At 35.1% G+C, this 25,374-nt stretch overlaps 1 protein-coding gene across 1 annotated transcript in view; it reads right to left on the reverse strand.

Moving 5' to 3' along the window:
• The window catches only part of LOC107293546 (1-phosphatidylinositol 4,5-bisphosphate phosphodiesterase zeta-1), a 39,612-nt gene that overhangs the window by 11,889 nt on the left and 2,349 nt on the right, over positions 1-25,374 (reverse strand). The window contains exons 3-9 of the mRNA XM_029285418.1: positions 25,168-25,363; positions 20,423-20,654; positions 9,239-9,440; positions 3,344-3,488; positions 2,709-2,861; positions 2,201-2,422; positions 1,247-1,403 (exon numbers count right to left, since the gene is read on the reverse strand). Of these exons, the coding sequence (XP_029141251.1) occupies positions 1,247-1,403; positions 2,201-2,422; positions 2,709-2,861; positions 3,344-3,488; positions 9,239-9,440; positions 20,423-20,654; positions 25,168-25,363 (1,307 nt within the window). The remainder of the gene's footprint in view (positions 1-1,246; positions 1,404-2,200; positions 2,423-2,708; positions 2,862-3,343; positions 3,489-9,238; positions 9,441-20,422; positions 20,655-25,167; positions 25,364-25,374) is intronic.

Here is a 25,374-nt window from a genome sequence, read left to right on the forward strand (position 1 = left end):
AGGCATATCTACTTCTACAGCTGTGCCTAAACACACATTGCCTGAAGAAATATAATATGATCACTAAAAAGAAGATATTTTATTCATCTCAAATACATGTTTTAATTTTATTAGGTTTTTCTAATTGATCAATATGATCCCTCTATGAGGTGGCCATAACCAAAATATATGGATCATCTAATCACAGACATTCCTTATGCTGGATTCTTCTGACTATATGTATATATAATCAGGGCTTTTTTCTCATAGAATGCCCAGAACGGAGTTCCGGCACCTTTTTTGGATGGAACCTTGTAGGGTAGGCAAGGCGGGTTGTATGACGTGTGTGAGTTCCGGCACCTTTTTTTTTTTTTTTTAGAAAAAAAGCACTGTATATAATTATGTATAATCATATTTATTTGAAGAAGAAGCAACTAACAACTTTCTTTCAGTCCAGAGCATAGTCTAACAGCTCCTATTGTAGCTCTTTGACACTGTTATTTGCCTCAATATACCTTGCAAACAAATTTACATCCTGATTTGGAATCCCATGATAGTTTTTCCTCAAAATAAAATGCTCTATTTAAGCATGCTTTTTTTTAAAGTACAAAAATGTGAGGCAGTTTGCCCACAACATACTGCATTCCTCATCTATACCAGCAGATTCTATTATGGAAACAGTAGAAAAGGTCCAATAAAACAAAGCATCCATAATATCATGTGAAGTCTTATCTTTATTGCATGCCCAATGCTTTGGCTTTGGATCAGAAGAAATCCTACATTAAATAAATATTCTCAGTCTGAATTTAGAGGCACTTTAGGCAGGGTTAGCAGCAGGCAAGTGATAATAACCAGCTTTTTAGGTATAAAAATTGGATAAGGAACTAGACACAGAAAGAGGCATAAGAAAGGATAACTTTCATATCTGAATTGTTTCCACTTTGAATTGGGCTGAAAGCATATTGTTCAGTGTATTGCATTAGTTGTGCACTAATAACTTGGGTTTGATTATTTAAAATGAACAAAAAAGGACAAAAAACACTTATTTATTACTTCCTTTCCATAGTTTAGCAGAGGCAAATTGTAGCAGCCAATTAGGTACCATGAAGCAAATCTCCAGCCCCAGAACTTATGGTGAGACTAGAAACATTATATGTCCTTCCAGCCCAAGGCAAGTTGTTTAATAAAGCATATTATTTGTTCTGATGCCTAAGCAAGAGAAAACACAAACACCATCTATTTTATTAGTCTGAATGCCAAAAATTACCTTTTAGTTTTGCCAGCTTTCGGGCTTTTGCCTCACCAATTGAATTATTTTCATAAAAACGCTGATTTTCTCTTGAATCTTCAAAGCTTATAAATTTCTGCGATTTGGTATATATCACAAGTTCTGACAGTGCCAAAGCAATCTTTATTTTCCTTATCTATAAATAATGAAGCAACAATTGAAGAATGATTTAATTATCTTTTTACCATCCTATCAACATTTATACAATGATATCAGATAGTTTTGGTTGACAATCCTTAAGAAGGAAAAAAAACACTTCTGTTCATATTGCACCAACCCCTACAATAGACTTCATCTTGGAACATAACAGAAGATTAGATTGTAAGATTGGATTTATTTGAATTTAACTTTCCGTATTATACTCTCAATCCATTCCAACACAAATAACCTGCAATCATTTAAAGCCTAAAAATAATCTTGCTATAATCTTAAGTGATTTAAGAAGCAAAATCAGTTAATCAAAACTAATATTTACTGAGGTATTTATACAAAACTAGATGTAGACTAAAAGGATCCTTATAAATGTAAATATAATAAGAGGCAGCCCTGCTTGAACTTAAAAGATAGCAGACATGCAAAACTGAGTAAGTTTTGAATCTGGAATCCAAAGTGGTATATTCCTAAAAGTTCATCACTAAGCAATAACACAGACATTTTCCAACATTTCTCGAACTTTGAATTCTTTTTCATACATTTTCTTTCCATAGCCCTAAGAAAAGCAAATTGCATTACTTCTGGTAAATGAAAAATAGCAAATCTGCTTGAGATATACTAATGTGTGGTTTATAACAGCACATCCATCATACAAACCAACTTTGAAGTTCAAATATCTTCCTTTGAGAACTTTCCTAACCTTTGAGGATCAAGAAAGAACTTCAAATGGGAACGAAGAAAGATCTATTTTTCTTTGACAATTTAATTTCACATACATACTTTTTGTTTTTTTCTGGGGGGAGCTGCATTTTTCCAACGTGCTTGTCTTTTCTTAACCAGAGATTGTTTTGGGCGTTTTTCCTCATTATTTGACTCATCATCACTTGTTTCCTCCTCTTCAAATTCTCCTGTTTGACCATGACTGTCCATATCTTTCCTTCCAAGTGTTTCTTCAAGTGTTCCAATTTTTTTATTTTTTATCATAATTTTGAATTTTAGTGCCTATGAAAATAAGTTGATATTATTATAGGTCAGTAAGACTCCCCATTAACAGGTGGGATATACTTTTAATTTCAATAAGATCATTGAAATATATAGTATAAAAGTATCCAGCTCCCCTTCAAAATACTGCCCAACCTGCTCCTCAAGCAGGAGTTTTGAGTTTAGAAGGACACACAAATTGCACACCTGGTCTGCCTGCAGCAGTGCAACCACATCCAGAATAAAAAAAATGGTAAAGTCCCTATATACAACAGTAACGATTATATTTTTTTTAAAAAAATGTTACCTCCGGAGAAGGTAATTCAGTTGGCATGGTCTCATCTATTGTAAATGTAACCAGCTTGTCACCCAGAATACTACTTAGATAATCCACCATAACTTCCTGCTGTTTAGGACTACAATGATTCTCCAAAGACAATATGAGAGGATAATCAGAGACCTGAAAATGCAATTTCAAAGTTATTAACCTCCTTAATTGCACAAATAGAAAATACATATAACTAAAATAAGCAATACTGCAATTACAGATATTTTCATTAAGACACCAAAATACTATGGCATCTTAAAGTGGTCCCAAGTAAGTAGCTCATAGTGTTTCTTCTGTAAAGGGTTTCCTTTCCTTTCAATATGATCATCTACACTAGTGAGCGGAACAAAGCCATCTTGGTGCTGAAGAGACCATACATTCCCTCCTCTTTCATCTATTCCTTTCCACTGCAGTTGCAGGCATGGGTTGGGACAGAGCTTTTATCTGGTTCTACTCATTTTTAAGAGGAAAAGTTTCCGCCCAACAGATTGTTTCATGGCCCATGTAGTAGGTGCCTTTTGTTTTATGCTACTAAATTCTCATCATCTATCAAAACTCTGAAGGCATGTGGGTAATTAATGAAGAGTATCTTAAAACGTCACGCATGTACCTACCACAAAGGCATACTTGTCGATCACTTGGATGACGGTCATAAAGCTAATTTTGTTTGTTAATGTATATCCATGATAAACGACAGGATCGTTATTGGGTCCATCCCAGCAATCAATTTCCAGGCACCGGCATCCTTTCATCAGAGCACTTGAAAAAAAAGTTAGAAATGGAGTCATATAGATAAGCTACTGAGAAATTAAAAATGAAAACAATTTGCTGGCATTCCTAGGCTGGTTCAAAGCTAATGGAATTGATGTCCTCTAACACAGCTGGGGGAAGGAGTGTAAAAAACTTCCATTTCAGATTTTACCAAAATATGGACATTTTGCCTCACAAAGAATTGCAATATGTGGGTTCGGGTCATTTAAAATTGTTTGAGTTAAAAGATTGTTAAAGGTTTGTCATGACAGTACCAGCTTTCTTTAACTGCAGTTAGGAGGCAATAGTATCTGGTGCAAAGGACTCAGTGCCTGGTCCAGCTACACAATACACAATTAAATTTGTTTCATGAAATTTTATTAACCTATTTTCGGTAACATTCAGAGATGTTGCTCTATAGAAAATATATTTTAAGATTCTCATGCTTTCTCATGTTTTCAGTCATTTTGGAAATGGCACATCATAGAGCTATTACTACTGGAAATTGTGGTTGAAAAATACTCTTAGAAAACATTTATAACAAAAGCAGTAGAGATGATTAAAAAGTCGTCTAGCTAAGAACTGTACGTATAAGAAAAATGTAAAGCATATTATATGTAGATCATTTATTTTAACTTGAGTAGTTCGCTCAGAAAAATCCTCAGGAAAGAAGTTGAGTTTCTAAAGCAAGTATTTCCCTGAAAAAAAAAATGCACAGTGGGCTATCCAATAGTATTCTGAAAAGTTAATGTTGTAGCACAATTGCTGTGGTACACTATTCAAATTGTGCTTCCACAGCTTCTGGAAAGTAAACTATGAATCGCCATTAGGAAAAGACTATTGCACTGTGAGCCCCTGAAGGACAAGAGTATTAAGATTTGTACCCCAAAGAAAGGACATAAAACTAGGTCCCATTAATTTCAATGGATTTTAAGATCCCAACAACTGCAAAACTCATTACACAGCATCATTTCCTGGAATACTTTAAAAGGAAAATGGGAAATCCACATATTGAATATTTGCCAACTTTGGCTTTAATTTTAATTTTTCATTTAATCAAATATAGCTTTAGAATCATAAACAAATATTCTAATAGACAATGGTTTTGCTAGTTTTGTTAGTGAATCCATCCCCTGAATTCAAGAGATCCAATTAAAATATCCCAGACAGGGATTATCTTCACTCAATCTGTATATATCCAAAGAAAAGTGTACCACTTCTGTACATACTCTGGTCCATTCTCAAATTGTTCTTACTGATAGTAATTTTTTTTTCCTAACATTCAAGTAGAATTTGCCTAGCTTAACTTAAATCCATTATTCCATTTTCGGAACTCTAAAATGTTTGAAAATAGGTTTTTGACTTTCTGAGAAAATCTTTTCAGGTATCTGCAGAGTGCTCTTGTAGTCCCCCTCTTTTCAAGAAACTAAATATTCCAAGTTCTTTCTAGCCCTATCAATCTGTGAATCTTTTCTAGTTTATCTGTATCCTCTTGAAAGTAAATTGCCCAGAAATTGACATAGTACTCAAGTTGTTGCCTTTTTTATAGACATATCACACTGCTTAGTCAGTTGTGCCTCGAATGACACTAGAGACTGCATCAATATTCACTTGGCAATTAATTATTACTCCAAATTCACAAGTATTATTATCCTATACCTATACCTATACATTTGGCTTGGCATTTGTCTAAGTTTAATATCATTTTGTTATTTTCAGCCCATTTCTCTAACCAATCAATATTGTTTTAAATTAATTTTTCTTTTCTAGGATATCAATTATCACAATTTTATGTAATTTGCATGGAAGAGTTATTATACTTGATTCCAATTTGATAAGATTCTTTGAGCAACATTTGAATTCAATTTTTGAACCAGCTTTATTCCAATTTTATTATTATTCCATTCAGCCCAGTTAACTACAATATCATGGAGTACTTTGCCAATGTCTTGCTGAAGTCAATATATATTATGTCTATATGGTATTCTAAAATTTACTAAACAAGCATCCAAATTAAAAATGAGATAACATTAGCCTGACAAGATTTGTTCTTGATAAATATATATTTGCTTCTGGTAAATATATATTATTTCAAGATATTAAAAGATTAACTCCTATATGATCTGCTATTTGGTATCAGACTAACTAGTCTTCATTCATTATATCTACTTTTCCCACTTTTCGAATAGAGTATATACAATACAGTACATACAGTAGATAACTACATTTTCTAGTTACCTGGCACTTCACCAGTTTTCCAGTATTTGTCAGAGACTTCATAAAAGATTGTACCACACCATCAGCAAATTATTTCAGAATTCTACGATGTAATTCATGGCCTTCTATTCATTCAAAGTAAAGAGGTCTTAGTACTGTCATTTTCACTAAACAGGTTATTGTTGTTTTTTTTAAAGGAGCCTATTTATTTTTCTAGCACTCTCTACAGTTCCAGCTTATCAATACCTATTCTTCCTTAGTAACATGTCTCTCTCTTACATATGCTCTTTTTTGTTTTCAGAATTCTGATTAGCATTTTCTGTAAGTTATATAGGTAGTTCTCAACTTACAACCATTTATTTAGTGACTGTTCAAGTTACAAAGGCACTGAAAAAAAATTGACTTATGATTGTTTTTCACGCTTACAACCCTTGCAGCATCCCCATGGCCACATGATCAAAATTTGGATGCTTGGCAACTGGCTCATATTTATGATGGTTGCAATGTCCCGGGATCACGTGATCGCCTTTTGTGATCTTCCTACAAGTCAGTGAGGAAGCCAGTTTCACTTACCAGCCATGCTACTAACTTAACAACTACAACGATTCACTTAACTGTGGCAAAAAAGGTCATAAAATGGGGTAAAATTCACAACTATCTTGCTTAGCAATGGAAATTTTGGACTCAATTGTGCTTGTAAATTGAGGACTACTGTATCAGTTTCTTCTATATACTCTTTTTATTAATTGGAATTATTTGCAGTTATGCTTTTAGTTTCTCCTGGAATTCAAATCCATCTTGAACTTATTTTTCCATTAGCTTCTCAAATGGAATCCATTCAACTTTCTCTGAATTTATTGAAATCCACTTTTCTGAAGTCCAAGACACATGATCAATTGTATTAAAATTTAGTTTCCCTTCACATTAAGAAAAATAATATTAAATGGCTATTTCCTGTTCCTACTACGTCTACTTTCTCAGGTAAGTCTTTTCAAGTAGGAAAGCCAATGGGAAAGAGGAGTCACTCAGAATGAGCAATCAACACGTCTCAAGGCACAACTCTTGCACTTAGCAGCTATTCAGGAGATAAACTTTTTACCCCTCACAATTGTGTATATAATCTTTCAAAATAGAGATTATCAGTTCTTTCTTCTTTTTTAATCTCTTTATTGAACTCTACTGGCAAACTACTATTAGAACTCTTTGTTCACTCATTTTGTCTGACAGAACCCTATTGAATAAGGTACATGGTTTAACAAAAGTTGTTTTAAAGATAGACATAACAGGAAGCCCTACACAGTCAAGGTAGTACAACCTCAGGGCTAGGGCACAAACACTTATTATGTTAGCTTTTCTCTGAGGAGACAAAGTAGAAACAGTTTATTAGCAGCAGGATTATTGTAAGTCACAACTGATTCCAAAATAGGTTCTGGAATTATCCTTAGTTTGCTTTTCTTCCCTGTATCCAACCTCTTAAACTCCACCAGGATCTATCCAGAAACAATTAACTATTCTCTTGTAAAATATATAGATAATAGATTAGGTGAAACCTGGCTCAATAGCAGCAACTGCAAGAGGGATCTTGGAGTCCTAGTGGAAAAATACTTAAATATGACTCAGCAGTGTACCTTAGCTGCCCAAAAAGTCAATGCAATCCTAGGCTGCATTAACACAGGGATAGAATCAAGATCACATGAAGTATTAGCAACACCTTATAAGGCCTTGATAAGACCACACATGGAATACTGCATCCAGTTTTAGTCAACACAATATAAAAAAAGATGTTGCAGGAATTGAGTATATCTAGTCTAGTTAAAAAGGACAAGCGGCGACATGATAGCAGTGTTCCAATATTTGAGGGACTGCTACAAAGAAGAGCGGGTCAATCTATTTTCCAAAGTACCAGAAGGCAAAACAAGAAGCAATAGATGGAAACTAATCAAGGAGAGAAGCAACCTAGAACTAAGGAGAAATTTCCTGACAGTAGGAACAATAAACTAGTGGAATGGCTTGCCTTCAGAAATTGTGGGTACTTCATCACTGGAGGCTTTTGAAAAGAGACTGAATAGCCATTTGTTTGAAATGGTATAAGATCTCCTGCTCCAGCAGAGGGTTGGACTAGAATATCTCCAAGGTTTCCTGCCAACTCTATTATTCTATTAATTTCTGTTAAAATATTTGGTACTTCTGTGGGGACCCAGCTCAGAACAGGATGAGTCTCACAAGTTCAATGTTACTTCATTCCTCAATCTGTGCTAGACACAAAAAGTGTTTAAAGGCTTGTGGATGTTTAAACAAGCTTTCATATCCTGAAGTATATCATTTAAGCAATATTTAGTGATCTTCCATAAGGATCCATGTGCAGGCCCATAACATGATTTATCTGGGTCTACTACAAATATGTTCCTACTCTTACTGAATCTTTGACAAAGCTTAAACAGTTTTAGGCAACTGATGATCTGACTCATATATTTTGTTTTCCTGTCCTCCTTTAATCTCCTTTATATTGCTAGTTATTCATAACTTTTGATGGTATGCATGTATTTCAACATACACACGTGGACACTTCAGTCAGTACCTTACATTAGAAAACTAAGCATTGTCAAGCCTGATCAGTATTTGCAGAAAAAACTATCCTAAAATCTCAAGGCAAAATCTCTAGGCTAGCATGAGAATTGGTGGCAAGCAACTTCCATATTCTTGCCAAGAAAATGAGATGGATGCATCCATATAGTTACTACTAGTTCAGCTAGGCTCAATTAGATTTTTTTCTCCCTCTTAAGCAAAAAAATGTTCTGTACATACTGTTCCCAGGCCCAAGAAATTAGTATGCTTGGGAGGTCTGTCTCAATTATTAACATATGTTTCTTAAACCTCATACATAGCATTGGCTCCTAAAAAATTCTAGGTTTCAATGTCTGCACAAAGTGCTTGTTCTTCCCTCTTGCTGCTAATCTTCTATGATCTGCTCCTCACTCCTTCCTTCTGTGCACAGAATTTATCCACATAAATTAAAGAACTCCTGGAACTGAGAAAGCATAGCACAAAACATGGTACAATTCTAGTTCTTAATGAGAAACCCTAGAGTCCTATAAGTTCTCGCACTCCTTTATTGTTCATTTTGTTTAATGGTCTGCCTCAAAATGGCTCTAGCAAATCTTAGAAACTCTGAACACTCCATATATACACATACATAAATATGGGGAAATGAGTTTGTAAATCATGCAGTGGACTATTTATGGAAAGTAAACATTTTACCCTAGCATGCTTTGGCACAGGCTATATGGGTTTCCTTGGTATATTTATATTTTGAAAATGTATATTCTTCTGTTTAAATCAAAACCCAATTGCAGCACTAAAATATTTATCTGTCATATTGAATTGTAGTCTAGCTACTTTGCTTTCTATTTGTGGCTTTCAGTGGGTTTTTTTAATGATGTTTTAATTTATGCTTTTGAAAATGAGATTCAGGAAAACAGAAGAAGCTGCTCTACTGAACTACTTATTATAGTAAACTAATGATTCAAAATGGATACAAATACCTTGCATAGCCCCACAGGTGACTTGACCCTATTAGCTGATCAGATATGAGGTAGGTGTTGTGTGAGGATGAAATAAAGTATTCACATAGCGGACGGGACATATCCTGGTAAACAGTTCTGTGCTCATTTTTAAATATTGTGCAGTCCTCAGAGGTCACATATCTTATAAATCCTTCAAAGGTCATCTCTTTATTTCTCCTTGCTGAAATCCAGAACATTACAAACATATATATATATCTATCTCCAGCATGGATACAAACAGAATTAAGCACAAATTGACAATATTCCAGACTAAATATATTAATGTAACACAGAATGTCAGATCACATGTGAAAATCTAAACTGTTCTTGCATTCAGTGATGAGGAATTGAAAGAAAATGAATCACATGCGATAAGTATTTTATATGCTCGTATAACTTATTTATCAACTCAGTAATTGAGTGATATCTTTCATGAGCTTTGGCTGATGCACCCTCAGTATATTTTTCTTGCCAGTTATTTAGGTTAAGCCTAACATCTTATAAATGAAATTCCCTCAGAATAGTGTTTGCTGTTCAAATTGATAGAAAATATTATCAGTCAGATCACAAACTACATTTGATATTAGCTAACATAGTATGCTGCATACTTGTGTGTGCATTTAGTATATATTGTAAAGCAATAATTCCTATCATATCTTTTCCACGTATAAGATTTAGTACTATGCCAGTGAGCCTCTTATAATGTTCACCTGGGCACCATTGTATGGCCTGTCATACAATCAGTTACATGCCCAATAAATAAAATAAAGCACCATCACCTTGCAAGTTCTCATCTGAAACTGTCAAAATGACAAAAGATACTATGATCTTATGAGATTTCTACCTTTTAATTTAGTGAGGTTGTGAGAAAATGCATCTGTGGCTGCACTTGATTTTGTGGCCTAGAGCTACAATTTTGCCAATCCCCAAGTCAGAGTGTATGTCTATTCATATTTTGTACAGAAAATAATTGAGTAGGACTCAACTAGGGATTGTAGACTTACGTTCAATCCATTTTAAATTATTTTTACAGACACAATGAAATTTAAAACCCTATCCTTAACTGACTTCTGTCCTCTGATTCTAAAGCAATGCTGCAGCTCTTATTTCCCCCAATTATTGTTCTTTACTTAAAGGGCTTAATTTCCTAACGTTACTGGATTTTTTAATGTCCATGTTGTATTTGACACCCAAATCTCTTTAATTTTTTCCTCAGTAAATAGAAAATCTCAAACTTGTTCAAAGATGTTGCTTCAAAACAAAGTCAGTTAAGTACCATAATGATTGTTTTGCCTCCTTTCTATCATACAATATTGATATAAAGATACAGAAATAAGACACCAATCCAGTATAAATATGTGGTGTATCTATTTATTAATTAAATTTATTTGCTACCCATTTTACTCTACCAAGTGACTCTGGATAAAGAGACTCTGGCCCATCTCCATCCATGTATAACCATTTTATAAACCCTCAAGGGATTTTTATCATGAGAGTCCGAGCCTCCCAGGATCTGGGTTAAATTTGAGGTTTCATAGGAGAAAGATTTATTCTACATAAGAAAGGAATTCTAGTCACACTAGAATATCGTGCAATACTGCAAAAGAGCAGACAGATAAAATACATTTGCTGTTAATAGGACTGATTTTCCAAATAAATCTGTTTAGGTAGGATACTAATATTTTCTTTTCTTTAGTTTTTAAGAAAAAAAATCATGGATCACATAAATTTATCTATTGGACTTTTTTTTAAAAAAAAGGTGTATAACATGCTTCTATTTATATATTTCATATATTTACTCTTGTATTTGGGACTTACGAGGTTCAGGATATAAAAATGGACTCTTTAAAAAGATGCAAAAGGCCGAATAAAATGAGGGTTTGAGAATATGAAGTGTATGACTAGCTTTATTTCCACCCAAAGCATATTTTACTTTTATTCTTCCCCTTGATCCTAATTATTTTCAAGGCTCACTTTCTTAGGCTACAAGTTCTTTAGGAAGAGAGTAACTGTGTTTGTCAAGAAGGAACACTTTCCTACATCTAATTAAATGACCTCATTCATTGTTATATGTACTTCAAAATGTTAAACAGGACATAGCTTACAGTCCTGAAGACAATAGACCATCTCTCACCCTCCTATTCCAATGCGGCAAGCAGAATGTATATGCAGCGTATGGTCTGTTTTTATCTACTGCGTCTTAAGACTGCCACGTTCCACAAGCATTCTGTTATTAATGTTCTAGCAGGTCTCTGCTATACAAATTTGATGCTGTTGCTAAGTGCTAAGAAGCTAAGAAGACAATAGGACTAAAAATACTATTTTCAGATGCAAAGGTTATGAAGGCAAATGGCAATTAAAGACTGTTTCAGATGTTTAAGGCAAGAGGACAGTTTAATTCTTGTAGCCACTAGATCAAAGGAGATTGGCTTGCGTACTATCTTTCACAAGTATGCTCCTTTTCGGAATCCATTTTTGGCTCTTTCCATACTCATCCAGATGCAAAAGACAACTCGTATGTGGTCACATGCAATTATGGGGTACTGTACATAAATTGTCACTATGTAAACAGAATCTCGCTTTTATCTAGCCCAGTGGTTCTCAACCTTTTTAATGCCGCGACCCCAACTGGTCGTAAGTCGAGGACTAAACCGGTCGTAAGTCGAGGACTAAACCGGTCGTAAGTCGAGGACTTTCCCTGCCCGGGAGCGCCGCGCATGTGTGGTTCCGCCCCCTGTGCCGGCCGAGGCATAGCTGGCAAGCGGCAGAGACGGAGCAGGCTGACCACCAGCTGGCCCAGCCCAAGGGGGAAAGGGAGAAAAAAGGCACCCGCCGGAAAAGGGGGGAAAAATGGCGGACAAAAAAAAAATGGCGGACAAAAAAAATGGTGGACAGCCTTGCTTGGCGACCCCCGTGAAATGGTCGATCGACCCCAAATGGGGTCCCGACCCACAGGTTGAGAACCACTGATCTAGCCTACCCAATGACCCACCAAATTTTGCAACGTGGAAGACCCAGGCAATGAATCTGCTATAGCCATACAGATATGATTATTTGTATCAAGATCTTAACTATATGGGACTGTGACACTCCTTGTGTACAAAAATTGTATATTCCACTATTTTTAATGCAAGAAAAAAAGAAGTAGAAAAATAACAAAAGCAAATCAAGAAACAATTTATTTTTTTGCTAATATACAACCTTTATTATCTAGTACCAAAAAATTCAAAATATATATTTTTCTCTCTCCATCTTTGGAGCCTATAAATACAGTCACAAATACAGTATATCAGTAAATAATGTATTTGTATGCTTGTAGGCTTATAACTTAATATATTTTCTTCCTAAGATGACTTGCAAGATTGATTGAGTTTACATTAAATTTCTGTTCACAATTTCCTGAACAGAGGACTTTAAAACAAAAATCTCCACTTGAAAAATCCCTGGCACAACAGCTGCTAAACAATAAGTCACTACTGGCAAATGGACTAGACATGCAGTTTCATGCCATTTAGCCATGAGAATAATTTAACAATTTTAGCTTTTAATTTAGCGAAATTAATTGCTGAGGCATTTTTCCTCATAAAAGTGCCATGCAGTGATGGAAAGTTAGCTTTTCTGCACTGTGGTGCGCTTCAGTGATTTTGACATGTTTTTCTAAGCTACAGAACAGCAAATATGGGAAGTTTCAAGGAGTGTTTTCTGGAATATATGGAAGACAGCCACTCAAAAACTATGTGGACATGTCATGACTAGGAGTCAAGCTAAACTCAGGGACTACATTACAAACACGCTCACACACTATTATACCTAACTTCCTTTTTTACAACCCAGTAATCCCTTAATTCGGGGTACAGTTGGGGCGACTGGATGGAGCTGAGAGTTTACTGGCCAGATGCCCTTCCTGACACTACAAATATTTTTTCTTTGCTTCCTAGGAGAGAAACCTCTGCCACTACCTAGAACTGAACTCTCAACCTTCTGAGTGGGAGGCAAGAGTCTTCACCATAGGCCACAATGCCACTCACTATTATACCAAAGAAACCTAAAATAATAACAAGAATATTCTTAATTTATTCCATTTGTTTTATTATGAAATGTATACGCTACCCATCGCAGCAAGAGGAGACTCTAGGTAGCTTACAAGTAAAATAAATAGAATAAAATATTAAAATAATAAATATTAGCATCAAAATTAGACTTAAAATTGACAAAGATAGCGAGAAAGGGAGCGAGGTACACATGGGTTACAGGTAGACCCTTCTGTTAGTTCATTAGCTACCTCCAGTATGATGTTCCCCTATAGAGGCCTCAGGCCAATTGGTAGAGCCTGGTCTTCAGGCTCTTTTGGGAAGCCAAGAGAATGGGTGGAGATCTCACCTCAAGGGGCACGATATTCCAAAGGGCAGGTGCCATGATAATAAACGATTTCTGGACCCCACTGGGCAGAATTCCTTGATTGATGGAATTTCCGCAGTATGCCTTTTCTGCCAGCCTGGATGGGGTAGGCCAATCCCATTGGGTGAGACAGTTCCTCAGGTAACAGTAATGATAACACTTTATGGATCCATGCCATAAAGGGCTTTAAAGTAATAACACCTTGAATTGGACTCGGAAGCAACCTGCAAACAATGTAGCTAGCTCAGCAGTGATGCTACACGGGCCACCTTCAAGGCACCAAGAATGTCCATGGAGCTGCATTCTTTGCCAGCTGTAGCTTCTGAATACTCTTCAAGAGTAGTCTTATGTGGAGTTCATTTCAGTAGTCTAGACATGAGACGACCAGGGCTTGAGTGACTGAGCACAGGGACTCCCACGAAAGGGCACAACTGGCGCACAACATGAAGTTGTGCAAAGGTTCTCCTAGTCATGACTGCCACTTGCTCTCTGAGCAGGAGTCATGAGTCCAGAAGAACCCCCAAGTTGCACACCATCTGCCAGGGGCAGTACAACCACATCCATTAATACATCTCCTACATATGCTACTTGCCTTGTTTGGTGTATGACTTACTAGTACATTTGTCTAGAATTTCATTATTGGTCTAGAATTTCATTACTTGCCATTAAAGTTCTATGTACAATTTTTAAAATAAGATATATTTACAGTTACTTATGACCACAACCTACAGTACAAGGCATCAGAAAAATTCTCTCCCCTAACACCTTCTGGAGTAGATTACTTCCTAATTACACGCTAATTGCGGGACTCTTACTGACTTCCACCAAGTTAGGAATGAACAAGTGCTAAAGAGTCAAAAGTTGTAACCCAGTCTTTTAGTCTGAAGGACCTAAAGAGGCCACCTGTTAACAGTGTATTGTCACTGGGACAGCTATTTTTAAGCCTGGTTTTTTTGTTTGTTTGTTTGTTTGTTTTTGAATAAGAAGGGAAATGGCAGGCTTTGGGGAACAAATTGGTACCAATTCTACACTTAAACCCACCCAAACCTGAAAAATAACCCCAAAATATGTTGCCAAAATTAAATATTTGCCATCAACTTCTGCCTCAAGCTCAGCATAATAGGGGCCACACATAGCATAACAAATTCTATCTATGCTCTAAATTTTAAAAGAAAAACAATTGTTAATAATTTTATTTAGTTAATTTAATTAGTAAATTACTTGTTCTAGTCTATTAAGATTTGAGTCAGGATTTCCCAAGAAGAAGAAAATACAATAAAAGAAAAAATATGAAAGACAATACAGATAAAGAAAAAAAAGAAATAATTAATAAAAACAACTTCTGATCTCCATTGCAGCAGTTACAAACTTATTATCCATTCTCCCTTTCTAAGATTACATAGCATATTCCTCTGTATCCCATATTAAACTGTTTTTTATGTACAAATGCAAAAATCACCAACTCATTTTTTTCCCATTTTCAGCAAAAAGTCCATAAAGGATTTTTAGTCTTTTATAAAAGTATTTAGTTTTATCCCTGATCAAACAGATCAATTGTGCCATCTCTGTGCCATCTTCACAATCCATTCTTCCTTAAGCAAAGTTTATCCCTGTAGCTCCCAACATACTGTAGTAATCTTTTCCTCAATTTCTTATTGTATTTGTTCTGCCTATCCTTCCTTTTGATGCAACTGTGTCTCCTCCAGTTCCAATATTCTGATAAGTATATCTTTGAATATAATCACTTCTGAATTGTTAATCCATAACAATGTTAATATGTTGTTGTAGAACGTGGCCTCTTCTCTTCTTCCTGATAAAGAGCACAAGCATGTATCTCTTGGTACATTTCTTGTTACAATCTTTGCATAGCTTGTATTAATTCTGTATACTTTGACCATTTTTGCATCCCTATCTTTGTCTCCTTCCAAATTTTTTTAGTAAGGCTTCAACAATTCTTTAATATCTTCACCAGGTTCCTCTGGAGCTGTTTTCAGCCTAGAAAAAAATAATTTCTCTTGAGTCCAGTAGTGCCAAATTATTCAAATTTCCATTTCTGTCTTATTTTCCAAAACTTCAATTTTTTCCTTTAAACTGTTTAACTTCTCCGTGTCAACTCTACGATGAGTATGGCTGCAGCCATTTTTTCTTCTCGTTCTAGCTTGCCACATTGAACAGAGGGGCGTTGCCCAGGGGCTTTGTTAGTCAAAATAATTTTCTGTCCCGTGGGAACCAAGGTCATCTACTGCTCCCGTGACCAGGGACTGGGTGTTGCATAAAAAGCCCGCCAAATAAGTATATTGGGGGACGTAGTTGCTTGCATAGTTTTGTGGGTGGGACATTAAACTTTGTAATTGGGCAATTGTTACTTGTGTATTCAGACTTGGTTTCACTTTTGACCGTGCCAATACTTTGTACCTAATAAACATGTTCTTTGAGGAATTTTCAAGCCTCAGAGTTCTACTTTATTCATCTCTGTCTATAGGACCTATGACACTCCATTCATCTGTATTAGAGATTCTTCAAGTTTTTGTTTTCCATATTTGCAAATCTTTCCATTCTTTCTAGTGAAATCAGATCACTTTTAGTTGATGCAGTCATAGTTGCTGTTACCTCAGTCACTAATACTGTGACTAATACTTCTTCCCCATTTCTATAAATATATTTCATAAAACCTGTGCCACCATTCCTTTTTCTGTTATTTGCTCTATATAACCATGATCTCCTCCTTTTGTTATTTTTGCTTCTCTTTTAGCAGTAACCATTTTTCTTTTAATTCGCAATCCAGAAATGAGAAATAGAAAATAAAGAGAGGCTTTTTTCCCTTAACTTTTTAATCCCTTTAGCACTCTGTAGTTCTATATATGGTCTTTTACAGCTTCCAGTTTTCTTTATCTCTTTATTTATGGAAATCATCCAATCATCCTTTGTAACAAGTTTAAATAATCCTTATAGGAATGTGAGTTATATTTAATTAATTCAAAAGTACTTTAATAAACAATATTCCAAATTCAACGGTTCCTGCAATCTATTTTAAGCTTTATTAGTTTTCTTTCTTGGCAAACTTTTAATTATCTTTGATAGAGGATAGATAGTCCAATTAGTTCTAAGTGTTAATGACCACATTCATTAGTAAATGTTTCATTTCATCATCTAAATGGCATGACATAGACATAGTGTAGTACTCGTCTCTAGGTAAGCAGGCTTATATAAGTGAGACTAGTCCTGTTTTCCCTAAGTGCTGTATCAATTCAGAATGGTAAACTAATTACAGCTGTCATTTATACTTTCAGAGCCAGTAAGAGGATTATTCAGTGTTTCTAGATGAACACTATTCCATTCAATTCCATCTTACTTTATTTTATTCCATTTAATTCCATTTATATGTGTGAATGGCACCCAAATTAGCCATCACTATCTTATCTCCGTCTTGATTTTTTTATGTATCTTACTCACAGTTTAACATCAGGTACAGAAATGGGGACACAACCAATTCTCTTTCTGACTAGTGTGAATAATTAATCTCTATTCTCCTCTGCGACATTTCCATGTAATACCCAAAATGCATTAGTAAGATTTTTAAAAAAATCTGTTTCTTCACTTTATTTGTTTCAGGAAAATGTTCCTTCTATCTTTTCTCTGCATGTATGTGTGTGTGTATATATACACATACACACACACACACATACACACACACACATTATATGCATAAAGAATAGGTCTATTCGGGGAGTGTCTTTTGATTTTCTTCAAAACAGAGTTTTTAAAAATGCAATATCCACAACTAAATAGTGTGACATGAAATGTATAGTGAAATGGATTGGAAACAATTTCATTTTCATATATAGGTAAGAAAATTATTTTTGAAATAACCAAATAACTGTTGATGGAGTGTAACACTTAAGAGTCAGACAAAAATCTTTCCAGACTGTGATCCGCATCAGCATTAGTAACATACAAGGCAATCCTAATTTCAAGACAGATGCTCTGTACTTCTGATTTAACACTTTATGACTTAGCATACACATTCTGAAATATTGTAAAATATTTTTAAGCAACGCATATGAGCTAAATATAATTAAAGTTAGAACACTATAGGGATTAAGGCCAAGTACATTAATTACTTTTAACATACTCAGAATAGACAAATGTAGGATTTGGCTATGCTTAAACTTGCAAGGATTACAGTATCTGGAAAATTAAAATGTAAATCCTTTATTTTTAGTATTTCTACTGTTTTTATCCTTCCCTAAATCTTTTAATTTTTATATACCTTTAATTTTTGACACCTACAGGTCAGAAACATGCTATACAGATATTACTCCTTTCTGATACTCATTTATTTTGTTCTTTTAAGTGTGAGGGTTGATTCTCATATTGATAAGACATCTAATAGCAAAACAGAAACAGGGCGATCTCTTTCACCCCCAAAAGCAGGCTTCTAGACCCCTTCATTTGAAAGAGTATAAGGACATGGAAGATGGTTTTTCCATCATATTATCTATCATGGAAATTCATAGCTAATGTAAAGCCCCACCTCAATCAGTTCTCCCAAGAAAGCAGAACTCTTGAAACAGCATCATTTCAAAAGGAACTTTTATTGGGAGGTGTTGACAGCAGGAATAGAGGGCAGGATCTGAGGGTTTCCCACGCAAATCAAGTAATTAAAAGTATCCATAGTAACCCCACCCTGTCTATCTGGATGGTTTAAACAGGCCAATCCGCAGGTGTGAAAACACCATGAGAACAGAGCGATAAGGCGCCACTTCCAAGGGTGTTAGGTATCTGCACCGTTTCTTCCACGCTCGGAGATAAGGTAGATGGCCGGAGGTACATTCCATTCTCACCCCATTAGAGACACATCAAAGAGGATAGAGCAAAAGACAGAGCAAAGCAAATACACATCGGCACCTCAAGCTTTCTCCTCCCCCCCCCCAGGAGAACGTCAGAACCCGAAAAGAATAAGAAATCCCATGCACACAGAACATAGGGTTCTGACAGCTACAGTCTAAAAATGGCAAAACCAATTGGGTGATCAAAGTCTGCCCATTTTAAAGCATGTCACAAGCACTGCAGGCACATAAAAAGGCACATAAAGTCTCTCAGTTATTCCCATCATTTTGAAGCCTGTGACCATTGCTGTTGTCTATATATTAGTGCCTCATTTAAGAATAGAATACTCACTTGGATTCTTATGTAGTAATCTTAATCTTCCTTCTAATAAATATTACTAATCAAAGTTCTGAAAGATTTGTTCTTTCAATTAACTTTTCCTGTCCAGTTTGTTAGGAGGGAAATCTGAGACTAAGTATGGAGAGCCTTAATTTCTCTTATGCCTTAATACCAAGCTAAAATAATCTTATTCTTTAAAGTCTTTAACAGAATTCATAATTAGCATTTTAACATCTACACATTTTTGGAGCTCTTGATTTTATTTGATAATGCTATTTTAGCTTTGTTTCTGTAAAGTCATATTATTTTTATAAATTTATCTAAGATTACTTTATGGATCCTTATAAGTGGAAAACAGAATATTACTATTCAAAATAAGTACAAATTAAAAAGTCTGCAATGCATTCAAGCTTTGAAAATATCAAATTTTATATACATAATTCATGTATGGTCATTTTAAAAAATTCTATTAGCAATTCTAAATCTTTTTAAGAATGAATCTATATAAATTTAATGAAGATTGGATTTTTCAGATTTACCAGCATTTGATTATATCTGTCATTTTATTCTGTATTGTCTTTAAGACTTTTCTGCACAGTCTGCTTTCAGTTACAATTGCAGACTGGATATCATCACTTTTTCCCATGCTACACAGTTTACAGTCTGAAGATGTCATAGTTATATTGACTTAAATCTTAGCAAGAGGCAGATGAGAAGAATTATCATATTAGACTAAGTAAATATATCACTGGTCTTTGAAACCATTGGCTATGAAGTACTGATTATTGGTCTATGGGACCTGGCAACTGTTTATTTAATTGTGGGATATATAATTTTTAATTGCATTAATCATTAACGGGAGAAATCTGTATCAACAGATGTCAAATACTGTATAAATTAGGAATAAAAATTTAAAGTGCCCAGAGACTTTTTTCCAGAATGTATTTTCTTATTTATGTCTGCAGGCTGTAAATATTGCAAAGATGGAAATGTTAACCCTTTACATACTATCTGTCCCTTACCCACGTGCAATTTTCAGTGTAATATGCATAAAATGGTACCATCACAAGACTCTACCTTTAGCTTTTATTTTAGATCATTTGTGAATTGTAAAAATATCTGAGCTCAGCAGCAATCATTTCTCAATCCAACCACCACCAAATGAAGGAAAGGACACTATACTCCAGCAGCAACTAGCTTAAATTAAATGAAAAAAATCCCTATATGGATATATTGGCCTTTTCTTTAAGAATGACCAGATAAGTAGGGTATCTTTCTCCAAAGCTGCTTTGGAAAGCAGGACAAAATAGCACACAATTATTCCCCTCTCCATCATCCCAATTCCATTAAGAAATGCCAGCAAATAGAAGAATAATTTTTAGCATGACAACTGAAAGACAATTCCATCTTTGCCATCTTTTAAGTAATTTGTATTGAAAAATCTATGCTATTTCAATATTAAAAGTGATCCATATTTTTATATTTGAAAATTAGATTCCTGAGAGTATGTTTTATTTCTAAAGTAATATGTGTAGTATTACTGAATTCCATTTGGTAAAAAAAATGTGATATTCAGAAATTAAAAATACAGCATACCTTCTTCAATGGGCTCAAATTTTGCAATAAGTTGAGATGCAATTGTTTCATCAGCATTATCCTGAAACTGTTCATTTCTGAGAAAGCCAACTAGATTTGGTAGCGATAGTATTCTGTGATTTGGAGAGTGGATTGTGAAGAGCTCATGAATTTCACATCTATGTGCTATAGCACGATATATTCTTCTAAAATCCTCTATAGTAATGTTTCCAGCCTTGAATGAATCACTTGTCTGGTTTAAAAGAAAAATAATAAAATATATATATAATACATGATATCATGAATAGAAAAAGAAAAACACTAAAAAATATTCAGTTACTCTTCTTAGATGTTTATTGTACCAAGAAGGCATTGTGGTCCAACAGAGCAATCTCTATTTCTACTGCTGTTGTCACCCAATCTTATAGTTATCTTGTAAGATTGTTAGTAGGGATCAATTCATCCAAGCTCATGTGGAGAGTTTCTAGCTGGCCACTTCACCAAATACAACAAAAATATCTTCACTGCTTGGAGAAGATTAGCACCATGTGAAGTAGATTCCTCTGAACTGGAGGGCTCAGGTAGAAGGCTAGATTTAATCAATCAACCAAATTCAGCTCCCTGAAATTGTCTTTTAAAAACAGGTACACATAAACTTAAAACTTAACATAAGAAAAATCCTCTAGCAATAACTTAACACTAGTTCAGCATTTTATTCCAACCATAACCAGCCTCCTACTTTCAATAGGACATCAAATCAAGCAGGTACCTAGTGATTTTTTTTTCAAAACAGAAACAGAATAGAAAGCAAGTCCCATTTTAGACATTTCTGAATCTTTATGGAATGGGCTTCTTTAGAGGGGATATTTTGTATTCCACGCCACTGAAAAGCTTTATTTCAACGTATACTGATATAAAGTAGTATAGTAATTATTATAGCCCTGGGCTGCTATAAAGCAGACTTGTAAGCATTACCTTTTAGGAAAACAATATTTGCTTCAATGTCATTTGTAGCTAGAAATAACTTATATTTTTCATTCATGCTAATATTGTATATCCCACTATAAATTACCCAGAAGTTATAGCATCACTTCTTTTCAGGCAATGTTTAGTTTTCTCATCTGAATACAAATCTGAATACAATTTCATTTAGTCCTCATGGATATCACTGTACAAAATTAAACATGACTTCTCTTTAGAGCAGAGGTTCCCAACCTTTTGGGTACCAGGGACCGGTTCCATGGAGAAAGGTTTTTCCACAGACCAGAGAGTGTGTGGTTTTGTGTGCTGCCTGCATTCCACAGATGGGGCTTTGCTTGTTTGTGCGGACCGGTTGCTGGCATGCCATGGCCCGATATCAGTCCATGGACTGGGGGTTGGGGATCCCTGCTTTAGAGGGTCAAATTTGAAATGGGAAAGATGCCCAGCAAGGGCACATCACTATATTTGGCAAATGCCCCCATTTCAAATCTTAAATCCAATTTCCTCTTTAGACTCAAAAATTTACATCTCTCTACTTTTGTTGTCCTTTTAGGCTGCTGTGAGCTCACACACATACATGCACACTTCCAATCCCAGGGAACAGATTTTCAGGAGCATTCTGCTCTGTGCAGGTGGCAAGTTCAATTCTTTTTCTCTCCTTTAATCCATTAAGTCTTTGAGTCAATCCTGGTTCAGAGACTTAGCTCAACCCAAAGAGCAGCTAATTAGCCATATGGTAGGTTCCTACATTCTGATTGTAATAGAATACAATTTTTATCACTTCAAGACACATCCCTCTCCATACTTGCTAATATTCAAATTAAATGTTATTGAACTTTATTAATATTTACCTGTCATGTCTATGAATGCAGACTACGGTAATTTGGGATAGACAGGTCTTTTCCTGCCAGATCTACAATTGCATAAGTCAGCTTAATGGGATTGGAGTCTATGTAGATAAAGTTGGCTCCCCCCTCTACTCCTCCTGTAATTGGACACTTAGATGATAAAGAGCCATCTTTCTTGTTTTACTGCATTCATGGGGGAAGGAAGAAAGAACTAGCAGATGGCCCTTTATCCAATAGGTTTCTAATCTTACAGTGAGATAGGATCAGAGGCAGTTAAGAATTATGTCTCCCAGATTGTCCTGCTATCCCACCCACCCAGTCCCAAACCAATCCTATATTTAAAAATAGCTTGAAAAACAGCTGACTGGTAGGGAGAGAAATTTGTGAAGTCCCAGGAGCTAACAAGCACTAAAGGATACTTAAGTTGACTTACTAATATTCCTAGTGTACCCCTCCCAGTCCCAATAGCAGAGTTGGGTGAAGTGGCAGGACAATCTGGTTGTCTACTACTCACCAGCTCTTTGATATGGTGGATTAGAAACATTACAGTTAAAGAGCTCTCTCTGCCTTCACATCTGATCCTGCTTTATTTCCATTCTGGTGACCAAGGGAGCAGGGAGGATTGCAAAATGAAGCAGGATGGCTTCTCTTATTTAGCCAGGCAACCTTTGCCATTCAGCGGAAAAGCCATTGCTTGATCTGCAAGGTAGAAGGCTACCTTGTTAAAGAGGACAGCCCCATCCATCCCACAAATCAGTAGCTGAACCCATGAATCTAGTCATTTGTCAGATTCAAATTTACCTCCTCCCTCGGCCCCTTTCCCATTAAAAAAAGTAATTAGTAGCTTTTATCCCACGGACTAGCAAGTGATATTCAGTGAGAGGGGAAATCACCTTCCTTACTCTGTCCTGTAACAAAACTGGCCTCATTATTATGGCAGAATTAGAATACTTTTCTGCTGACTCAAGGAATGGATGACTGTACTTTAATACAACTATCTGCTGTTTTCAGTCTAACTAGGTTAGGATCCAGGTCATAATTTTTAAGGATTCTGACAAGTAAAATCTAAATCAGTTTTTAAGAAATTCATCCCAAACTATTTTGATTATATTTAGCCATTTAAAAAAATTAATCATATTATTTACAATGCACTCCTTATTTTATCTAGCAATAGCAACAGCAATAGCAGTTAGGTTTATATACCACCCCATAGTGCTTTGTAGCACTCTCTGGATGGTTTACAATATCAGCATATTGTCCCCAACAATCTGGGTCCTCAGTTTACCAACCTCGGCTGAGTCAACTTTGAGCCTGTCAGGATCGAACTCCAGACTGTGGGCAGAGTTAGTCGAGAATTCTGCATTCTAATCATTGCTCCACCAGGACTCCTATCTACTGTATCTATTATTATCTAGAAATATGGCTCGCTGATTTTATTAGCACTAAATTCTCCATGCTATAAGACTGCTACTATTTTTCAACAAATATTTTGATTTGTTTAAAAAAAAAGCCACCTTAAAAGCACATATATTTCTAACACACAAGGTAAGACAAAGTATGGCTCTATCATAACAGAATATTTTATTTCAGAACGTATTACAAATAAAAGATTTCTACCTAAAGGAAATATTTAGAATATTTAAATTATTTTTAAATTATTTAATTTTATCAGTTATAGTTAATAGTTTAAGGTTAATTAATTATCCTTCAGTTTATTTTGGCAATGTCATCAAAGTGACAATGTGGATATACTATCCTTTCAGAGGTGTAAAGTTTTAACAGAAGCTTAGAGGATTGTTGCTTACAGGTAGTCCTCAACTTACAACCATTAATTTAGCATCTATTTGAAGTTACAAAGGCACTGAAATTAATGTGACTTATGTCTAGTCCTCTCACTTGCGTCTTCACAGCATCCCTATGATCATGTGATCAAAATTCAGGCTCTTGGTATCCTGTTTGAATTTGCAACAGTTGCAGTATCCTGGGGTCATATGATTGTTATTTGTAACCTTCTCAACTGGCTTTCCACAAGCAAAGTCAGTACAAGAAGCCAGATTTGCTTAATGATCATGTTGCTTCTTTTAACTGCAATGATTCACTTAACTGTGGCAAAAAAAGTTTATAAAATCAGGTGCAATTCTCTTTGCCTTGCTTGCAACCAAAATTCTGTTCTGAATTGTAGCTGTATGTCAAGGACCACCTATACTAAGAAATGTAAGCAATCTATAAATATTGAAACCTCTAAACTCTTTTGACAGAACAGCTCAGTAGGTGGTTCTCTTTTAAAGCAGTGAGGCTTCTAAAGTAGAAAAGACAGTAACAGCTCTGTTACTTTAGTGGGTGTTTGGTGAAATCACTGTTAACCACACTTAAAAAGGCAAAGTTCACAAATCAGTCTGTTTCTGGAAAGGTGGATTAGGACTTCCCTTCAGAGAGAATACAATGCCAGTCTTTTATTGGCTAGCAAAGAAAGCCCTAAATTACCTTCACTGAGCATGCACTGCTCAACTGCTCAACTCTCAACTCTATCTCAGTACTGTGGCCCTGATACAGAGTACCTCTATGATCGTTTTTGCAAAAGGAAATTAAATTGGGCATTCCTAATTAGGATATATGATTGGATATATACACCTATTGCACTAAATTAACTAATACAATAATTTTAAATTGTGCCCACTGCCAATACTGCTTGCATGATATTCCACCAATTTACCATGGATATTTAGTGTGTCTATTGGTTTCTTTCTGATATTTAATTATCATACATGGCACTGTAAGAAACACACAATTGTCCCACAAAATAATTGCCACTGCCCCAAATGATAATTGAAGGGTATGATAACTAAATTGGTAAATATCTAGCATGTTATATATTTATCTTTAAAAATAAAAGCATGTTAGTATTACTTCTAAAATGATTAAATAATAATTTCTCACCTTAAAAATGTATTTCACATGAATATAATCAAAAGGAATGTCAAATTTATTAAGAAGTTCCAGGGTACTTTCCAAATTAATCTTTCCTTTTCTAAATCTGTCATGGATAATGCTTAAAAACCATGTAAATGAAAAGCCGGTTAAGGGAATCAGAAATAAATATAAATCATAATTCTTATTTTGCTTTGGTGCCAAGCTGAAATATAC

Source organism: Protobothrops mucrosquamatus, unplaced genomic scaffold, assembly GCF_001527695.2.
Source record: "Protobothrops mucrosquamatus isolate PMUCROS unplaced genomic scaffold, P.Mucros_1.0 scaffold1648, whole genome shotgun sequence".
NCBI lineage: Eukaryota > Metazoa > Chordata > Lepidosauria > Squamata > Viperidae > Protobothrops > Protobothrops mucrosquamatus.